This window comes from Trematomus bernacchii, unplaced genomic scaffold, assembly GCF_902827165.1.
Source record: "Trematomus bernacchii unplaced genomic scaffold, fTreBer1.1, whole genome shotgun sequence".
Classification (NCBI taxonomy): Eukaryota; Metazoa; Chordata; class Actinopteri; order Perciformes; family Nototheniidae; genus Trematomus; species Trematomus bernacchii.
In genome coordinates, this window is record NW_022988050.1 from 13,542,026 (window position 1) to 13,562,494 (window position 20,469).

Consider the following 20,469-nt stretch of genomic DNA (forward strand, 5'->3'; position numbering starts at 1 on the left):
ATTAGAAGGCATGATAATTTTTCACGATCTGGATGGGATTTCTTGTGATGATCTGTACAAACAACGTTATTTTCATAAAACTGTAGAATCAGTTTGTGGGCCAGAACATCTCTGCAGAGCCACAATAGGTCATTCAGAATGTTATTTTGACACAAGATGTGCCTATTACACAGGTTATGCAGATTATTTATCCTATATAAATGCTATTTTCTTAAATCAAGTATAAAGAGAATGGGTGGTGCTCTGTTGTTATGTGTAAAGCAGAATTTCAATAGCGATTACGTCACTTTAAAACAGTACAAAGAGCCAGTATTGACTTTGAGTCACAGTATACAGCAGATCGGCACACTATAGGAGAGTAGGACGCTATGTGGAAGCGGTTGTGTCTGACCTGTAGGCCAGACATTTAAATACAGCAAGCTACTGTTTATGGGAAACAATGTGGTATCCACGTAGCTTTCTCACCTTTTCTCATGCAGCGCCAAAACCAGCAAGTTCACTTCACACCAGTGTCTCACGTAGACAGAGACAAGAGCCAGAGCCCATAAAACTGCAACAATGGGTGTCGCATCAAAGTTAGAGCCCATTTGTATTCACACATTTTACTGTAAAAGCCACCCTTAAAGGCTCCATTTTTCTCACTTACCTTACAGTGGTTTGGTCTTTGGGATCATTTTGGTTTAATTGCCTGGGCTTAAACATGAGATTATGCCACCACATTACTAGAATGGACTTAGTATTTAGTTGGTGCTGCTGAAAAGTTAAAATAATAGATCAGAAACATGTTTTCCAAGGAAACAATTACCCTGTGACTCTAAATCACAGAACACACTGTGATTTGTTTCACTCTGACTACTTTTTACCAAATAAAAAGTCCCTATAAAAACTCATGAAAGCAAGCCATGTGAATTATTTGAAATGGCACAAAACAGGGCTTGTTGTTGAATTTCTAATCTGATTTGTCAGTCACTGGTACATTTTTATATACAAAGCCATGTTAGGGAAACTTCCATCCTACATCTGCTCCCTGATCTCACGGCGAATTGTAAGTGGCTACTGCCTGAGATCGCATGCTGTGGTTTTATTAAATGTGCCAACTGCTAGGACTGTCTTAGGGAAGATAGCATTTAGATGCGCAGCTCCACTGTCTTGGAATAGTCTGCAATTGAAATGGAAACTGAGCAATCTGGTGCCACTACGTTTTTAAAGCTCGGTTGGATGCTACTCAATCGGAAGCTGTTGGTACCTGTTCATGTGGATAGTTATGTAAATTGTAATCCCTAAATGATGCTGTATGATGTCCTTTTTGTTGTTCTGTTTATGTTTTTATGTTTCATGTGGAACCTACTTGAGCAGGTCTCCCTTGAAAAAGAGATCAATGATCTCAATGGGATACACCTGGATAAATAAAGGTTTGAAATGAAATGAAATGTGGTCATTTTCATGCACCACATTAAATTCACCAACATTGTAGTGAGGCGGTGGCATCAAACACAGTTGGATATTTTAAAATCTGAGCAAAGATATCCACATGACTAGATAAAACCACTATGAGATCAATTAGAAAGTATATTTTTGTAATCTTGGAAAACGGAAGATGTGAAAGGAGACATCATTTTGATGTACATATTGGGTGGTTGCTTATTGTTGAGTCACAGAGGAAAAGCAGAAATATGGAAGTGTAACTTTATCAAAGTGTTATTTAACCCTAAGTACTGGCTTGTTTTCAGCTTTCCCGGCTAAGACCTCTCCTTTCCTGTGGCATTAATTAAAGACCTTATCATGACTGATTGCAGTTGTGAGGGATTCACCAAGATTGTAAAAGCTGGGTAGCCTGAGGGAGTTTTTTTTTCTTCTCCTTTTTTTTTTGTTGCCAAAGGAGAGCGGAAGCAAGGGAACTCAGAGAGGGTGAAGTACTGAATGGCAAGAGTTCAGGAGCTTGTCACATCTTGTCTCATTTTGGCCTTTAAGTTTATATGACTGAGGCTGCTTAGCTCCTCCCAGGATCTCCCACTGAGAGAAAAAAAAAGTCATTCAAGGTGCCTGGAAGCATCGGGAAGAACATGCGTCTGTGCTCGTATAAACACACTTTCCTTCTTGTGCTGACTTGCATCCCAAAGCCCCTGACGAGGTGTTCCTGGAAACAAATCAAATACACATGCAAGCGCTCATGCACACACACACACACACGCACATGCACACGCACACACACACACAGGAAAGGGCACAGACACAAATACACACAGCAGATACTGTCTGATGCTCTTCATCTGCATGTCTTCTGTCTTTATGAGGTCCAGCGTGTTCCGTTTTGGACATGTTGAAACTAGCGGATATGATTGATTGTTAGATGTGCAGAACTAAATATTGGCCCCTGCTCTGTCTCATGCAGCAGCTTTATTTCTCCCCCCCCGAGGGCGATAGACCGAAAAGTTAAAAGGGGGTAATATTATTATAGGATAGTAAGACACAGGATGTGGCGTTGTTTAAGAAATCGATGTCATTTATCTGAACATGCTCCGAAACGCCATCATCCGGTTTCCTTTGCACAGGAAGGAGGAGTGCGACAACACGAAAGTGGATTTGGATTTCTTATTTCCTCTTTTTGTGTCTGCTGCTCTCTTGAGTTTTGGTAGTGTGTATCTGGAAAGCATAATGTCGGATGAAGGGAGAGAATAGGCTGTTGAGGTTGCATGTTGGGTCAGATTTCAGTTGTTGTGTGAGGTTGCAATCTCATCCTTTGCTACAGAGTCATAGCAGATTTGCTAAATCTGCTATTTATGACTCTTTTGTCCATTTCCACCGAGTGAATAGTGCTAAAGTACCCGCAACATGGTACCACTTTGTTTTGTAGCCCATTACGCCCCTGATTGAGTTCGTGATATTTAATGATAGCCATCAACTTTTCCCTGCCAGTTTGCTTGTACCATGACGTAAGTGTGAGGCCCGAGCAATGGAAACACTTTTTAAAAACCCAGGAACTTGTGGAGCTCGAGTCGTGCCAGATTAAAATCCTGAACCCTGCTTCTGCTCTAAATGTAGGGTTAGATCATTAATTCAGGGGTAGTTAACCAAAATGCCATCACGCTCATGGTTAAGTGGGTGAATTTGACCTCCTCACCCCCAGTAGGTTGTTTTGGAGTTAGATGATTTTTGGCTTTTCTAACCAGTTTGTGTGACTTAATTACCGGCTGCACCTGGGTTTAGCATCAGTTTCATGAGTTTCATTATGGCCGATGGGGCTTCTGAAATCGAACACCACTGCAAGTAATTATAGATCAGATCAAGATATCACACAAACAGTAGCACTGTAGTGACTCGTCTATTTTTACAAATCATTGAAATCTGGCTGTGTATTGTCTGTGTGACTCTTACATTAATGCTTCATAGCAACCGAAATGAACTGTAGTGTGATCAATTCTTAGTAAAGTCACTGCAGATCCAAGAATATGTGACTTTAATTTGCTCTTTTTTCACTGTCCCAGTTCGCCTCTTGATTTGAGTCTAGTTTACTTGTTCTGTATCAGCTGAGTTACAGCGAATCCTCATCTACGCAGCAGATGAAATCCAGACTGCCTTAAGATTGTTAAACAGAGTCCCCACCACGTTGGGACAAGCTGAATCTGAATAACTGGTTTGTACTGCTTGACAGATTTCTTAACTCGTATAGCCAGAACAGCCTGTTAGTCTGTCTGGATATCTACAAAGGAGATAGAAAGAAACAGGTTAACAGCTGGTTGTATAACTTGACCGCTGGTGTACAGATGTCTGGCTAGTTGAGTAGTCATTACATGTCTCGAATAGGATGTCTTAAAAGAGGTTGGGAGAAAAGACGTTACCTAACTTGGACTTGACAAACGTTGTTTTTCCCTCTCTGTTGGGATTTACAGACAAAGAGTTTGTGATAAAGTGTCAAAGAAAATTGTGGTTGGGGGAAATGAGATTGTGAAATGTGAACATACTTTGGAATAGGCATTTCACAATAATAACGGCAAACAAATAACCTGTAGTAAACACTTTTATTTAGAAAAGTAGTAAATATTTTTACAATTCTACGTTTAGATTTTTGATTATTTATCACATCTTGAGCTCATTAGGTTCCTATAAGTAGGGACTGTCCAACACAACATGCAGAGTCTAGTTTCATGGTTTTAATTGGCAGAAATGTCTCGGTTTAAGTCAAAGGAAACAAGGACGGCAGGTTATCATCATGCTATTCAGGATCTCCGTGTTCTTGCATATTGATCTATGAGATGAGCAAAGTGCTGACCTGCTGCGAAAACTCATGAAGAGAAGCACAGACTGGCCCTGACTCAGATTTCCAGAAGAGAAACAGTAAGACAGAACAAGGGAGGAAAGTAGAGACAGAGAAAGGTCACATGTTGTCAAAACTATTATAATCATGTCAAATTTATGGCTGTTCTTTTTTCTTTCTAATTTCAGCTCAAGTTCCCGACAGTGACGAGCAGTTTGTTCCTGATTTCCATTCTGAGAACTGTAAGTACTTTCAATGTATGCGTCCTCTGAACGTATGTGTGTCTATGCCAAAACATTTGATTATCTGTATATAAAGTACACAGATCAGATGTTTTTTAAATTGTTTTTCAATCGGGCATTGATCTGTGAATGGACTGTCTCAGCCATCTTCCAGATTTTGGACTGTAGGCCTTCTCGTGAATTCAGCCAAAGTATGCATGTCTGGAGAAAGTGAGGATGAATCCAGCGGTCAGATTTGTGACTGTGAATCTGCCAGAGGCTTTGGTAGGGATACTGTAACTCGCTGATGTTACAGTAATCTCTTTGGCAGACAAAGCTGCACAAGGCCTAATGAGCCAGTCATCATGAAGTCAATTTGGATGCCAGCATTATGTGCTGCCGTCATCCATTTGCATGCCTTTGAAAAGCTGAATGGGTACGGCCCAGGAAACCAGTAAAAAATCGGAAGGTGTAAAATGGAGAAGCAAATTCCTGGGCTGCACAACTGAGCGGCTATTTGAATGAGTTTCCCTTTCTTGTTGCGCTAACAATGGCGATTCAGGATCTGGGTGGGAGTACAAACAGTTTTTTTTCGGTCCCATTCAACGCACTGCGGGCTTCCCCATCTTTAGCAATGACACTGAAATGCTTAGGGAGAAAACTTGAAATATGTCAAGAATAATCTCATCCCCCAAAGTAAAATTGACAGCGTTCGTTCCCAGTCAAAAGGCACTTCTTCTCAGTGAAACCAATGTGTCCTTTGTGTGTAAACATCATGTGATTGAACCAGCTCCAAGTCACAACGGCTCAGTCCCTCGGTGACACATGCTCTGTGCAGCGTTGTCGCTGTCTGTTGGCCAACAATGCGAAGCAGGAAGTGCAGATGAACCCCAGGGCACACAGGGGTCATGTCTACTTAACCCCCTGACCTGTCAGCCAATCAGCTGTCAGGCCTCTGCTAACGGTTGACCAGTGTATGATTTGCAGGGTCACAAGGGCTTCAGTTTGACGGGCAGCTCACTTATACGCAGCAGAGACAGTCCCACGTTGACAGACAGTGTCCCTGCTGGTCCCAGTCAATAGCTCCGAGTCCACTTTGAGCATCTCTATTCAGCTCTGATTTAGGCGAAATTGAATCTGACAAGTGACTATTAACATATTCATCTTTTTTGTTTCAAGCTGGTGTGTTAAAAGCATAAAAAGGCTTATCTTTCCCATACTGCGCTAAAAGGCGTTTTCATTGTCATGGGGTTCTTTTTAAAAACAAGGTGACTCACCTGTTTTGGAAACTGTAGTACATAAAAAAAAAAACATAAAGCAAAGCCCTAATCCCAGATGACCGGAATATAATTGAGGCTTGCATTGAAACCAGCGCCCTGTTAAAATTAAACATTGTTGTTTACTGAGTCAGGTTGTTACCTGCATGGGTGTGGTGTTGAAGGAGATGAAATCAGAAAAAAGAAAAAAGTAGAGAGGCAAAAAGACTAGGACATGTTGGAATGCTAGATTGGGGAAGAGGACGGGGGGGCTGGGGGGTGGCAAAGGAGGGGATTGTGCAATACCTGCACATCTGGTAAATCTATCTCATCTGGTCCATTCTCCCTCGGTTCACCGCTAACAAGCGCACTCTGTGTGCAGGCTGCCATTGAGGGAAGGTTATGCCAACATGCAACTGTTATATACTTGCTGACCTGCCTGTGTGTGTTTAAAGGTAATTGAGCCATTGGTGATAACAACGCACCATATTTTCCCCTTCAAACTAATATGATTGGCCCTTGCATGGAAAAAGAAGGATATTGATGTGAGGAGATGAGGATTAATGCTTCATTTTAAGCTGACAGCAGCTCGGGGGTTATCCTCGCCTGACGCTAGGCTGTCGGACTGATTCCTTTGTCTGTTTACTGCCTGCGGGGAAGAAACACCATGGAGGTGTCAGTCAAATTTCTGGCGCAGATACTTAATTAAAATAGTTTGAACATGTCACTACTTAAGTTTTTGTGTTTAAATAATCACTTAAAAGCCAGCTCCTGAGCGTTTAGCGAGGCCCTGCCGTCGTCTTTCTTTGTCCAAGTATGTTGTTTACACTTGGAGCTGCTCGAGAGATGTGACCCATTCATAAATTTTCTTCCCTGCGTGCGTAAGAGGAAGTGTGCCTCTCCCTCCCCCCTTCTCCCCTTCTCTCTCTCAGTCCTCCGCTGCTCCCTCCTTCGCTCTTCATTCATAAAAAAGCCCTACAGTACTACAGATCCCCCTTCTCTGACACCCCCTCCTCTCCAAGTGGATACTCCAAACCCCTCCCTCCCTTCCTGTGTCTGTACAAACTAAGTCGAATTTAAAAATCTGGACTAAACCCCCCCATCCCTTTTCTCTCTACCTCTCTGTGTCTCTCTCCACACACACATTGAGTGTTCCAAGATGTGAACTAATCCAGCGATTTCGGAGCTGTGTGGGACGATTGTTTAGTTTTGTGCCTTGCAGTAATTATATAGGAAGTTGTGGCCATAGAATGCCTTTACAGTACTTTTCAAAAAGCAAGTTTAGCAAAAGGAGAGAAAGCTAAGAAAAGAGGGAGGAGAATAGAGAGGATGTAGAGAAGAAAAAGAAAGGACTTCAAAGTCTGCCTCTTCTTTTTGATTTCTATTATATCTCACCATTACATCGCATTCAACCGTTAAGGCACATCTCACCTTATTGAGTAAAGTCTTTGTGCGCCTTTTCTTTGATCATAGTATAAAATGAAATGGGGTTGCACAATTGTATCCTTAACTGAACCTTTGGTCAATAACATATCATAGAATGTTCCATGAAGTCGAAGATTGCATCCTAAAATATTATATTGAACAAAATAAGACATGAGTAATACTCACAATTGACAAGGTATGAACAGGTTATTTTAAGGGAACCTATTATGCAAATGTCCCGGTTTCATAATCATGTTTTGTGCTTCTGCTGTCTCCATGCTTTAATGTTCAAAAAGCTCTTTGTTTTTCTCATACTGCCTGTGCTGCAGCACCTCTTTTCACCCTCTGTCTGGAACCAGAGCCCAGTCTGCTCTGATTGGTTAGCTGGTCAGCTCTGTTATGATTGATCAACTGCTTAGAGATGTCCTGCCCCTTGGCCTATCACGTAATGTGTCAGAGCGCTAGCCAATAGAAGTGTGAGATTTACATAGTGATGTCACAATGTCGCCTATGTAAACAAAGGGACTACAATAGAGGCGGTTCAGGCAGGGGGCGAGTGTGATATTTTAGCCTTTGCAGACTACACTACAGGTAAGGAGAAAAAACAAACAAAAGCATAACAGGGCGTCAATATAGAATGTTTGTGTAAAAAATGACTTAAATGATTGATTGACCATCAGAAAAGGTGCACAAAGAAGAAAGAAGAAAGGAACAAAAGAAGGAAAGAGGGAACAAAACAAGGACAGAATAAAGGAAACAACATAAAGGAAAGGTTCCAGTAACCCAGCTCTAACCAAATCCTCCCCGCAGTGTGTCTCTCTGGCTCTGCGTGTTCTGCTTTGTCATGAATTCACAGCCTTCGTCTTGTTTGGGTTGTTTTTCTAGATCAGAACCGGCCCAATCAGGCCCTATTCGAAGCATGAGGCGATGGGCGAAAGGAGCCCCCCTCACCCACCCCCTTTTCCAACTCCCTCTCTCCCCTAAAGAGAAACATGCAGCCTTGTGTTCTTCTCTTTCCAAAATACAGCTGCTATGCAACAAAGTGCGCAAAAGCAGCCAGGTGCCTGCCAGACATGCATGCAAACCCCCGCTCGTCTTCCTCCACGTCTGTGTTTGTTACAGAGTTTTGTTTTGCTTACGAGTAAAATGGTTGATTTCTCTTACGCGGACAGATGATTTCTTTTGACAGCCTCTCATCCACTTACTCCTGCGCACACATAAACACACTTGGCCCTGGCGAACACACACACACGGACACACTTCAGCTCTGCAGTTTTATGAATGGGTTGGTTGTGAAGGACTGGCTGAGGCAGCACATTGAGTTAAGGGGGGTGAACCTTCATTCATGACATTGAGGGGACGTTATTCCAACAACACCTATGAGAGGTGCAGACCTATATTTTCTGTCAGCCTGACTACAACTCTTTTCAGTTTTTGGGGATCATGCTACTCCTGTTTAATCTTGATAGTTGTGCCCTTTTTTGGTGTAGTTGCAAACTGGCCAAAAGTTTCTCTTGAATTTGTTTTCCAATCAGGAACCTAAAAAAAAAGACACTACAACAACTAAAGTTTACTGCTAGTTTACAGCATTATTTAGTCATCTTTAGTCAATCAAATCCAATGGAAATAGGATTGTAAAGGTCAGGCATGTGGAGTAATAGGCGTTTAACAGCTTCCAGTGGGGAAGTAAAAGCTGTACTCCTGCGTGTTGATTCAGAACAGCCCTGTCAAAGCCAGGGGGCCGCGGGGATTTGAGCCAGGCAGCGCAGCCCGAGTGTCAGCAGCAGAGCTTTGTGAATGGACGGCAGTGTGTGTTTTATTACAGGAGAGAGAGGGGAGGTGTGTGTGCAGAAAAAAAGGACTCTGTCAGTGTATGTGTGTGTTGGTACATCCCTGCGATGCTCATATGCGTGCCTTAGCATTTCTCTGTCCGTGTTGCTGTGTTTACTCCGGCACGGCTCTGCTTTCTGCAGCTGGAATGTTTTCTCTGTCTGAAGCGAGCGCAGACCAAAGAGAGGAACAGACGCTGTAAAAGAGAAGGGGCGAGGCCATACAAATAACAGTAGTTGAACTTGAAGCTTTCATTAAGAAAAAACATGCAAGTGTGTAAACCATGCATACATGGCAGTGGTAAATTCCAGTTTATACATGTTGCCTATTGAAGGATAATCTAATACAAGTCAGGCCTTTAGGCAGGAGAGGATCTGGTGTGCTCTGTCTTTTTCAAAGTGTAATGGAGGTTAAAGAGGTTGTCCTCTTGGTTTAGACCAGTGGTGCCCAATACGTCGATCGCAAAGGTAGTGTGGGTAGATCACATGGCATTGAAAAAAAAGGAAGACATTTTTTTTAAATATTTTTAAAAATATATCCATCCTTACTATGGCATTTGCCACTTGATTGAAGTACAGGTAAGTCAGTCTGAGTTGTATTGTGCCATACGGGTTCATGTAGTTATGAGGGGGCCTCACCTCCTCATCTGAAGCGCAAATGTGGCGCACTATTATGCGCTTATGCGGCGCAATTAAGCGTGCCACAGTTTATCTGCCATTTAGTCCACTAGCACCCCCCCAGATCATTTGGGCTTGGTTATTTTAAAAGTAGCTCCCAAGCTGAAAAAGTGTGGGCACCCCTGGTTTAGACTATGAACGGGTGTCCGTGTTGTTATTTGAATAAATCAATCTCCACACAGCGTACGCTAAGAAAAAAACAACCTTTTTATTTAAGAAAGTGCTACGTTCTTTCGCCTCATAATATCAACATTCTGTGTGTAAATGTTTTAATGTATTAAATCAAACGTCAAAAACATCCATGCCTGTTTAAAGGCTTTTTATATTGCACCATTCTTTCTATTGGTTGTTGGTGAGATCTGGAAATGCAGCAGTTTCGTAACAAGAAGAGATGATGAAGCAAGAAATATAGAATGTAGCAAATGATTGGCCTTATCAAAATAGTCAATAAAGTGATGTATGCATTTTGGCGGTGCTACCTTGTGATTGACAGTTCGCTGCCAAAGCATTGTCCTGTTGGGATGTCGCCCATGTTTCCATCTTTGGTAAGAGAAAAACCAAGATGGCCACATTCAAAATTCTAAATACAGTTTAAAGTTTCAACCATGGCCTTTAACCGAAATCCCATTGTTTCCTCATCTGAATTTGTTTTAGCAATGCTACCATGTTCCCATATATAAGCAATTACTTAAGCGAGTGTAATGTTGTCATAACCCTTCAAATATATATTTTAAAGCTGTCTTCGCTCTCCTTTGTCGTCCAACATTCCTACTTAGATCTCACTCTGGTTCCACTATTATATGCCTGACAGTCACACACACACACACACACACACACACACACACACACACACACACACACACACACACACATTAAACACACACACACATTAAACACACCCTGCTCGTTAGTGGAGGAGGAGGCTGGACTCGTAGTAACCTGCTGACACAGACCAGTAGGTGTGTGGAGCGAGCTGAGGGCCAGCGTGCGGCCGTATCGATTCTCGCTGATCTAGGAGAGGAGTAAGAGGAGATGGAGGGGGTTGATAGATGTCTTGATAAAGATAAAGCACAGATAAATCAGGATGAAGGCAGATAGGGGAAGGAGAGGGGTAAGCGCGGGTCAAACGTGCCGTCAAGAATTACGGTCGAGATCCTGATCAAGAAACTGAGAAAGGGAGGGTGAGGAGGGGGTTACGAGAAGCGGAGGAAGAACTGTGGATGTGGCATGTGCGCTGATAATTCCAAACAAGGTGTCTGGGCCTTTCTGTGTGTGTTATCTCCTCATGATAAGGAACATTTAAAAAATGCCTTGAAACGCCTGCTCGAAACACACAGTACAGAATGAATCGCCACAAAGGCGAACAGACAAATGAAGCACACACTCGGCCCTCCCCTCACATCCATGATACCCTGGTGGGCAGTGGGAGCTCATTATATCATTTCAGTAACAGTGTGGGGGTGGATCGATCGCTACATTAAACATTAAGAGGGGACAGCTATATTGGGGGCTGAGGGATTGAGAGTGAGGAGTCAATATTGTGCCAGATTAATTACATCCACCCTTCGCCTCTGACGGGATGTCCCTCTCTCTGCACATGTCCCGGGACAGGGATGTATTGTATCGGTCCACTAAACAGCAATAGAGAAGCGAGATTTATTACTGCTCAATGGCCATTTATAAAAAGCCAACGCGGCACAATTGAAAGTGAAGTGGACAATAGGGAAAACGTGAGATGTCCTGAAATTTACCGATTTAAAATGATGATCCCATGATGCTACCAAGACCATTGAAATATGAGGTTTATTTTTATATTAAGAGTACATTGAGTGTTCTTTAATGCCAGGATTGTGTTAATATACAGTAAAACTAAAAGCCAAACTGAAGTGGATATAATAAATTAACATCTTAGGCTGTAAAAAGAAGCAATTAAACTATCACAAAACATAAGGAGTCTGGTTTAAAACTGGGATTAGCCTTCAGGATAGAAATTACGAGAGTTTCTAAATAAGTAATGAAACTGGTATCCAAAATGCTGGGATAATAAAGAAAATTAAATAAAATAACCAATTCTAAAAGTAGATATGGAGTTTATTGAGACGACTCAAAATGTAGGTTGTATTCTGAGAAAGAAAGCTTGGTGAATCATCACTTCATAAAAATACTGGAAACCTTTTCCAGTTGACAAAAGGGAAGTGAAACTTTGATGATTGCAATAAAATGTACTGTGATACTGCCTTTCTCACGGCAGTTGTCATTCACATCTACATCCTGTTAGCCAACACAACACAATGCACCAAAAAACGTTTTTAATGGCCAATAATAAATAAATCCCATTTGTGAGAAGTGCCGCCCGCGGTGCAGTCCCGGCCAATCATCTGTCTCGCTGATGGCATGGTACTTTCCATCAATCTCGTTAGACTTGTTTGGCAGGTATCTGACAACCATTCTTTAAATATTCAAGGAGCCTGAGCCATTATCAGATGAGAGAGGACGACCTGTAAATCAGATAGAGCCGACACTAATGGATCCAACACTCCCGGGCTCCCTGAGCAGACAGACACTGAAGCCACTCTTGGGCCTGTTGGCTCTCAGAGAAGAGGATGAGTTTGTCAATGCTGGCCTGGCTGCTTTTCTCTCCCTCTCTCTCTCTCTCTCTCGCTCTGTCTTCCTGATTGTGCAGTGACCTGAGAAGCACACACACATGTCCAGCACATGTTTCCATGCATCAGTGGAATGGCTGGATACACTGCAGTCGAAACGGTCTGGATCATATTGTATCGCCTCGCTTGCCTTCCGTCTCTCACTCTATCTATCTCTCTCTATCTCTCTGTGCTCTGAATTTTTCCACTGAGCTAGAACCTACAGAGCCAAAACACACTAATACATGTTTGATCAAGATGGAGTGAAAACTAGACGCTGACTTTTTGATCTGTTATAGCATATGAAACAGAAAAGTACAACGGTGGTTATTAACTTATAACAATAAATCTTAATGTATTAGTTAGATGTTTCTTTTCTTATAACATATATATGTAAGAGTACAATATTTGTCTTTTTATACCATAAAATATAATAGCATAAAATGTAAATACCCAAGTAAACTGCAAATACCTCAAAACTGTAGGAACGGGGATTGAGTAAAAGTACGAGGTAACATTGCAGCACTGGTCATTTTTGTTCCTTTACTATTGCCAACTCATTTAAACCATATAACCTGTAACACATCATTAAAAAGGCAGTAGTTTATCATTACAGAAACAAAAGTTAAAAGTAACACACATTTGTCTTGCCAAAATTGGCATGTAGCCTAGTTTAGCAGAATAAGTTAAAGGGGCCCTATTATTCTTTTTTGGTTTTCCCTTTTCTGTATTGTGCCATATACGTGTTTGTGCACACCAACACATTGTACGCGATAGGCTTAGTGGCGGGACATCTCTAAGCGGTTGACCCATCACAACAGAGCCTGCCAGCTAACCAGGCTTAAAAGAGAAGCAGTATAAGAAAAATAAAGCACTTTTTTAACATTAAAGCACATAAACATGTCACGGTAGAGGCACAAAGTACAATTATGAAATCTGAAAATTAGCATAATATTTCCCCTTTAATGTTAAATGGCAATAACGCTCAAAGTATTCATTTGTAGATATGTTTTTTATATATATATCTATAATAGCAACGTATGTTTGATATGATTAGAGGAAACATATTCAGGCAAGAAATCCATTACATTATCTATTTCTCAGTTTGTTGGAACAAAAGCTATTCTCTTCTTCATTGTGTAGTTGGATTAAGAAGTGCAGGAAAATAGCTGTCAGCCTAACATCTTAACATTTAGGATAGAACCCGTAAAATAACAAAACAAGAAAGTAAGAAATGGCCCCCAGACTTTGTCTGACAAAGCCACTGCTTGCAGGACGTTAAAATAACCATGAAAGTATAGGTTATATCTAACACATAATGCTTGTGTTGACAGTCAAATACTTTTAAATTACACTGTTGCTTTTCCCCATTACGCCTCCCTCTTACCACAATGGGCTCCATTGTGAATACATGGCTCATGTATTCAGCTAAGCAACTAATGTCATTTGCGAGCCATGTGAATCAATATCCTCCTTTTTAACCTTTAAAACCATTGTGGCATTATTGGCATTCTTGTTTTTATTGATTGGTCACCACATGAGGGATCAATTGGCAGAGTGGGGGAACCAGGTGTAGCCCGTCACAGCTTGCTTTAAGTGTTTCTGTACAGCATACTGAGGCCTCGTTCCACTTGCACTTAACATGTACAATGCATATCATGTGAGATAAGAATCTCCAGATAGCCCTGAGATGTTTCCTGTAAGAGAATGGCTTGAATCTTATTTGTTTGATTGGATCCATTAAGTGTGTATTTACATTACGCTCACAGGTTCTACGGTTTAGTAAGATCCAGTCGCTTTGTTTGACACAGGGGCTGATGTCCATGAGTTATTGTAAGCGAGGCTGTCATTTGTTGCAGACTTCCAGAGGCTTAAGACTTGGCCATGTCGCACATAAACATTTAATGTAAGACTCTCCAGATCCACTGCTGCCTTCAGATTGGATTTCCCTACACAAGGGCCTTTAATGGTAGGAAATACTCTGTCTAAAATAAGATGGGGGAGTTCATAGTGAGGTCTTGTCAAACTGCTTAAAAAGGCTTATTCACAAGTGATATTAAAATGTTTTGACTAATACACATGACAGTTTAATCCCCTTATTACGTCTCTATCAAAACCACTCCAGGTTCTTTCAAAAAGCATCAAAGATTTGAAATGTGATGGTAGTAATTCGTAATAAAAAGACAGTTCACCCCAAAATTAACCTCTTTACCGTGGTTGTATTTATCAACCTAAAAAATATTTGTTGTGAGCAGTTTTATGTTGGACGGATACATAGCTGTTGTGTTTTTAAAATCAGCAAAATTGTAGCCGCTTTGAGCCATGTGCTATTGAAGTTCTATTATATTGGACACAAAGACGACATCTCTACGGACAATATCTCCAATTTTCACGTACAAATAATCTAGATTGATATATAACACAAACGTTTTGGGGTCATCTCTCCATTTTAATGCAAACCAAAAAAAAATTTTCATTAGCTTTTATAGTTTATCTTTCCGTCAGCGCTGTTTGTGTTTTTAAGCAATCCCATAGGAATCCAATAGTGTTTCCCGAAATGCCCACACTACCTTCGTGTGGCTCAGTTGAGGGGCCCATTGTGTAGAGAGGAGTATATGTGTGTGTGTGTGGAGGGGGGGTGCCATCCCTGCGCCTGCGATTTGTTTGTGGTGGGTGTCTGTTGAATGGGACCCCCCCATGTAATGATCCCTCTACTTCCTAAAGCACTCAACCATGACCATCACCTTTCACCCCGCATCCTCCCCCTCTAAAGAGCCAACATTTACATATGTAAAAGTCCTTCTCCACCCTGCCTTCAGCTGGGGGGTCATCTCTTTACGTAGCGCTCAGAATAGGGGAGTGAATGGGAGATAGCGAAGGATACCACAAAATAAGGAAGGAGGAGATAAGACAACAGAGTTTGGATTGAGGAAGGAGCCTTTGACCTTATCAGTTTAGGAGGTGCTTGGAATCTGCTATGGTCCACCCAAAGAGAAAGTTCATAGGAGTGTGTGTATGCAGGCACACATATATAAATACTCTTTACTGTACACTCTTCTGTGTTTGCTCAAGATTGTCTGTTTGAAACAGCTAGCGTGTACTGGATCTGTCCTTTTACTTCTAAACACCTTTGAGTTTCTTCACTCTCTGTGCTTAAGTTCATGAACCGACCCTCTTCCCCCCTGAAAGAAATATGAGGATATCTGTGAAGGGTGATGTAACATTTAACAAAGCCGTTAGAGGAGGTCATATTGCCCCAAATAAAAGCAGGAAGCGACGGGAACCTGAAGAACATAACTCTCCCTGGATCCGTTTACAAGACTGCCACCACCTTATAAACTGTAGCAGCAGATTTGACATCATTTGGACACAGAGATTTACCGTGATATGCCAGAGAGTTTTGAATAGTTGTTGAAGACCAGATGTAGTTTTTTTTTATTTAAGGACTATTCCTGGAACTAAATAGTTGTGTTTTTAGCATCGCTAGCGGCTAGATGATGTATCTGGACGATGTTGTCTGGGGGTCATGATGAGTTTGACTTTTATATTTTTTAATTAAATATCTGAAAAAGTGTTGGATGGGTTGCGTTAAACTCTTCTACACACATTCATGTCTATGGATGCATGTTGCTGACAAAGGATTTAAGAGAGCACAAAACTAGTTCTCTGTGCTATCCAGAATAAGATTAACTCCGAACCCTCAGTGCAAGATGCTTTGAGCATTCAAGAGGATGAATGGAAATTACCTTAAGTCAAATTGTCAAATAAGCTTTGGTTTATGACCGAATCATTGCGATAACTTTCCAATAAGCCTTAGCTTTACAAAGGTAAACATGATAAATGTAGTATCTGCTAAACATCAGGATTGATTATTGTCATTGTAAACATGTTGGCATGCTTAAGTAAAAGAGCCGCTGGCATGGCTGTATACTCCCAACTCTTAATCTTAAATCAACTTGGAATTTAAGGATCTCATTTTTCTCTTTGGTTCCTAGTAATTCCTACCCCTGAATCGGAACATCAACCATCTCTATCTAATTAGAAAAGCAAGCGGTGCAACAGGCAGCAGCTACAAACACAAACACAAAAAGCTGTTGGTGCTCATTTACCAGATTAATTAATATCCAGAAAGGTCACACACAAATAGACCAAACACACACACACACTCACACACACACACACACACCCCTTCACACACAGCTAACGCCGTTCCCAGGCAGGACTGTTTGAAATGGAACATCCTCATAAACGCAGAGCCACATCAAGGGAAATATTCCTGCCAATCGCATTAGTGGCTCTGCTTGGCTGCACTGAGAGTGTACTCTCTCTGAGGATTGTTTGCAGTTCATGACCATGGCAGAGAAAGAGAGGAAAATGTCAATAGACAAACACACTCGTATTATTATAGCGGCAGTCATGTGCCACCCTCTGTGTACTCGCAGACGAGCTGTCGGAGACTTAGAGGAGGCTGGAATCCCATCGCGTCTGTCTGGGAAATCTGGCTAAATGCTCTCTAATCCTGTTGATCCTCGCTAAAGCCAACACTTCCTCACCTGCCTGCCTGCCATGGGAGAGTGAGTACAGACAAGGTTACGATGATGAGCAGCGCCGTTTGGATTGTTCAACTCAATTTCATGCATGTATTTTAAGATAAATCTAAATCAAACAATGGAAAAAATTGCATGACTAGCAACAGGGAGGATTTTCAAAGCAAAAACTACATTTTAAAACTTGAATATCACACATGGTTATGTGTAACTTACTTAAGCTTTTTGATCTGATAGTCAACCCTAAATCCTAAATCACAGTTGAAAAGAAATGTGCTTGTAATACAAAAGTAGATAAACATTAATTAAAGGTGGGGTAGGTAAGTTTGAGAAACCGGCTCGAGATCGCTAGAATTTGAAAATACACAACCGGAGAAAATCTGCCACTTCCTTATAGAGCCCCTCCTCCAACACACACGAACGCGCACATGACCAATGAGGGCACGAGATAAATTTGTGCACAGATGGAAGGCTGACAGGCAGGTAGGCCATCCAGTTATTTTAGCCGGGCCAGCTAAAATGATTGGTCGTGCTTTTTACAGTACTACGGCTTCCACAGATGATATTTTTTTATGGGTTTTTTGTCAAAGCACTTAAGATATTCATTGCTATCGGGATGTTAAGAGCATTCCATGGAATATAACAAAAAGTGTATCTCGAGCCGGTTTCTCAAACTTACCTACCCTACCTTTAAGGCAGCAGCTTACAATTTTTTTTTTTCAATTTCACACGCAATTAGATTTTTGATTAACCGATTAAATGGCAATAATGTTTCAATACTACAAAATATTTAACAATTATTTAACTTAAATTAATCAATTATTTAGAAAAATACAATCTAGATTTTTGAGAAACAGGAATCATCTAACTGTTAATTTTTTTTCATCATTAGATACATTTTTTTTACATTTTGTTGATTGGCTAATCAAGTCAGCACCAAAATGGAACCCTTTTAAATCTTCTCTTTTTTTCTAGTAATAAAACTATTTTACACAGCTACATTTTGAGAGTTGAGGGAACATCCTGAGCGTGACAGCAGATACTCGAGGCGGCTGTGGTTTATGTCGCCTTAATCTCTTCTCACTTTTTGTATACTCTATTTTTTCCTCCTTCGCTTTTTCACTTTCTATCTCTTGCCGTGGTGGAGCGGTCGTCTCTGGCCCTATTCAGGCTGCCAGACATTTTTTTCTCCTTATTTTTTGTGAATGAACGGCAGTATGTAATTACCTGGGTCGAGCTTTCAGTGTGGCCTGCTCCGTCAGCTCCACACCCTCTGCGCACACGCACACACACACACACACACACACACACACACACGCTCTAACATTTAAGCACACACATTCCAAAGCACGCACATAGAAACAGACAAGCCGAGATTACCCACACACACACACGTACGCACGCTCACACAGATGCACGCACATAAATACAGGCCTCCCCAGCTGGAAGTGCACAGCTGCTGCTGTTTACCCTGTCGGGACCAGAAAAACATCCTGTACAGTTCTCCGGGTGAAAACCTCCCCTCACATAATAAACACAAGCCCTCGGCACAGTTTGAAGCTCCACTTTGGGTGGTTTTCGTGGCCATCAAGGCAAAGGTCCCCTCCAGCAGACCAGATGATGGACAGCTCTGTGAGCCTTAGATTGAATCCTTCAGCGGGGAAATGAAATTGCTAAAATCGTATTTAATATGTTGAACTTTCAGGGTATACGTGGCATTATCCAGTTATACCATCTTTACTCAAAGGCAGAATTTAAAGATCGCAAGTGATGGCTAACATCTGGATACCCATAGGAAAGAATGCAGAGAACAGAATCTGTGTATATGCTGTTCTAACAGAGGTGTGACATTTTCTTTCATCAGTCCACAGACATCTCTCTGGCCCGTACAGTTGTTTACCTTTAAGCTTGACTTTGACAGAGGAAGTTTTGGCTGCTGTTGTGTCTGGAAGAGTGAAGAAAAGTAGGCGAGGACACTTTGGGCTTCCAAATGACTGCTGGAATGCGGTCGTGTGTGTGCCTGTGTGTTTTTGCACGCCTGAACTCCTCAGTGTGTGTGCTTATAAATATGTGTCTGTCTGCTGCCCTGTGTTTTGCTGCTGACAGTCACTTAAGCATTTTGGCTGGCACGTAAAAGAGATTCCTGTGCGGACAGAAGTATTTGCTTTTGTATTAAAGCTTAACAACCGTAGTATCGAGGCAGGGCTGAATGAGAGAAGATAATACAAAAGCCCGCTCTTTGTTTGTGTGTGTGTGCCAACCCTCATCACTGTTTTCTGTTTACTGTCTCTTGTAGCAGTGGCATTTCACAGCCCTCCCGTCACTATCAAGAAGGAGCCGCAGAGCCCGGGCTCCGACCCCAGCCAGTCCTGCAGCCACAAGCAGAGCTTCAGCTACCCCAGTGGAGAGCAGTGCCTTTATGCCAGGTACATAGAAGGCTCAAATAAATGTTGCTTGTAGAATGTAAAACATAAACATAAAACCTGTTCTGTGTTTCACAGGGCCAATGCACCCAAATCACAAAACAAAAATATATATTTTCATACTAGGGATGCCTCATATGGATTATTTTTTTAGTCAACCTGCTTATCATGGCCGATGCAATAAGATAATCAATCATTTCACAATGTTTTAAATAACTACAGTACCTTGTCTTGTCTTCCTCTAAAACTGTAAAGCCAATCATTTATCGGTTTTATAAGTACATCATAATAATAATAATAATATATGTTCCATTATGGGCTTATTAGTCTGGTATGTATTGTGCATCCCTATTTAATACTTGTGTATATCTAAAAACAATCGTATGTAGGGAATAAACAGAGCATTTATATTATATAATATCTTATCTATCTCTCAGTTTTGGTTTCTAGATAAGAGCAATAAAGAGGTCTGTCATTTCCTCCTCCTGTTTCATGTCTCTACCAGGCTTCCTTGAAACCTATTTATCAGCTCTTATTTGAAGCATCTTTCAAAAATGTTTAGGGCACTGAGATTATTATCTCTCTGGAAAGAGCAGAACAATTGAAACAATAATTACTTTATTTTACCATTCTGTCCAATGGTCAGCTGTCATGCATAAGTCAGCACAGCTAAAACACTTACCACATGTTATTGACCACCAAACCCCCACCAAATAACTCCCATTAGCTCTGTCTGCTGTATTGACCCCTCCCCAGTATGACCCTGCTGTAACATGTACATATATGCGTGTACTCATGAGTGTGTTGATGTTTTTCAGTGCCTATGATCAGAAAAGGGCTGCAGGAGGAGCCAAGAGCTCCTGCCCAGGGACCCCCATGTCCCCTATGCAGCAGCATTACTCCCCGAAACCTGCCACGGCCGGACGGCCCGATGCTGGCTACATGAACCCTGCTGCCGCCTCCCAGCCACTGCCTAGCAACAGTTACCCCATCAACGCCAGGTGACACACCCCATAAGTCTCTGCAGTATCTGTGATTGACACTTGGTCACGTGCAATATATTTTACAATTGATTATTGAAATAAATCCTTGCAAGGGGAAGGGTATTTTCTATGGATGATAGTTCAACCCTAGAGAAAAACCCAGTCAATGAAATTCAATAGCTTTATTAGCATGACCATAATTACATACAG

The 20,469-nt window shown here is 41.5% G+C and overlaps 1 protein-coding gene across 2 annotated transcripts in view; it reads left to right on the forward strand.

The window, feature by feature from the left end:
- The window catches only part of etv4 (ETS variant transcription factor 4), a 34,368-nt gene that overhangs the window by 2,660 nt on the left and 11,239 nt on the right, over positions 1-20,469 (forward strand). For both annotated transcript variants that reach the window (XM_034119082.1, XM_034119081.1), the window contains 3 exons: positions 4,444-4,497; positions 19,150-19,279; positions 20,095-20,277. In XM_034119082.1, coding sequence (XP_033974973.1) covers positions 4,444-4,497; positions 19,150-19,279; positions 20,095-20,277 — 367 coding nt within the window. The remainder of the gene's footprint in view (positions 1-4,443; positions 4,498-19,149; positions 19,280-20,094; positions 20,278-20,469) is intronic.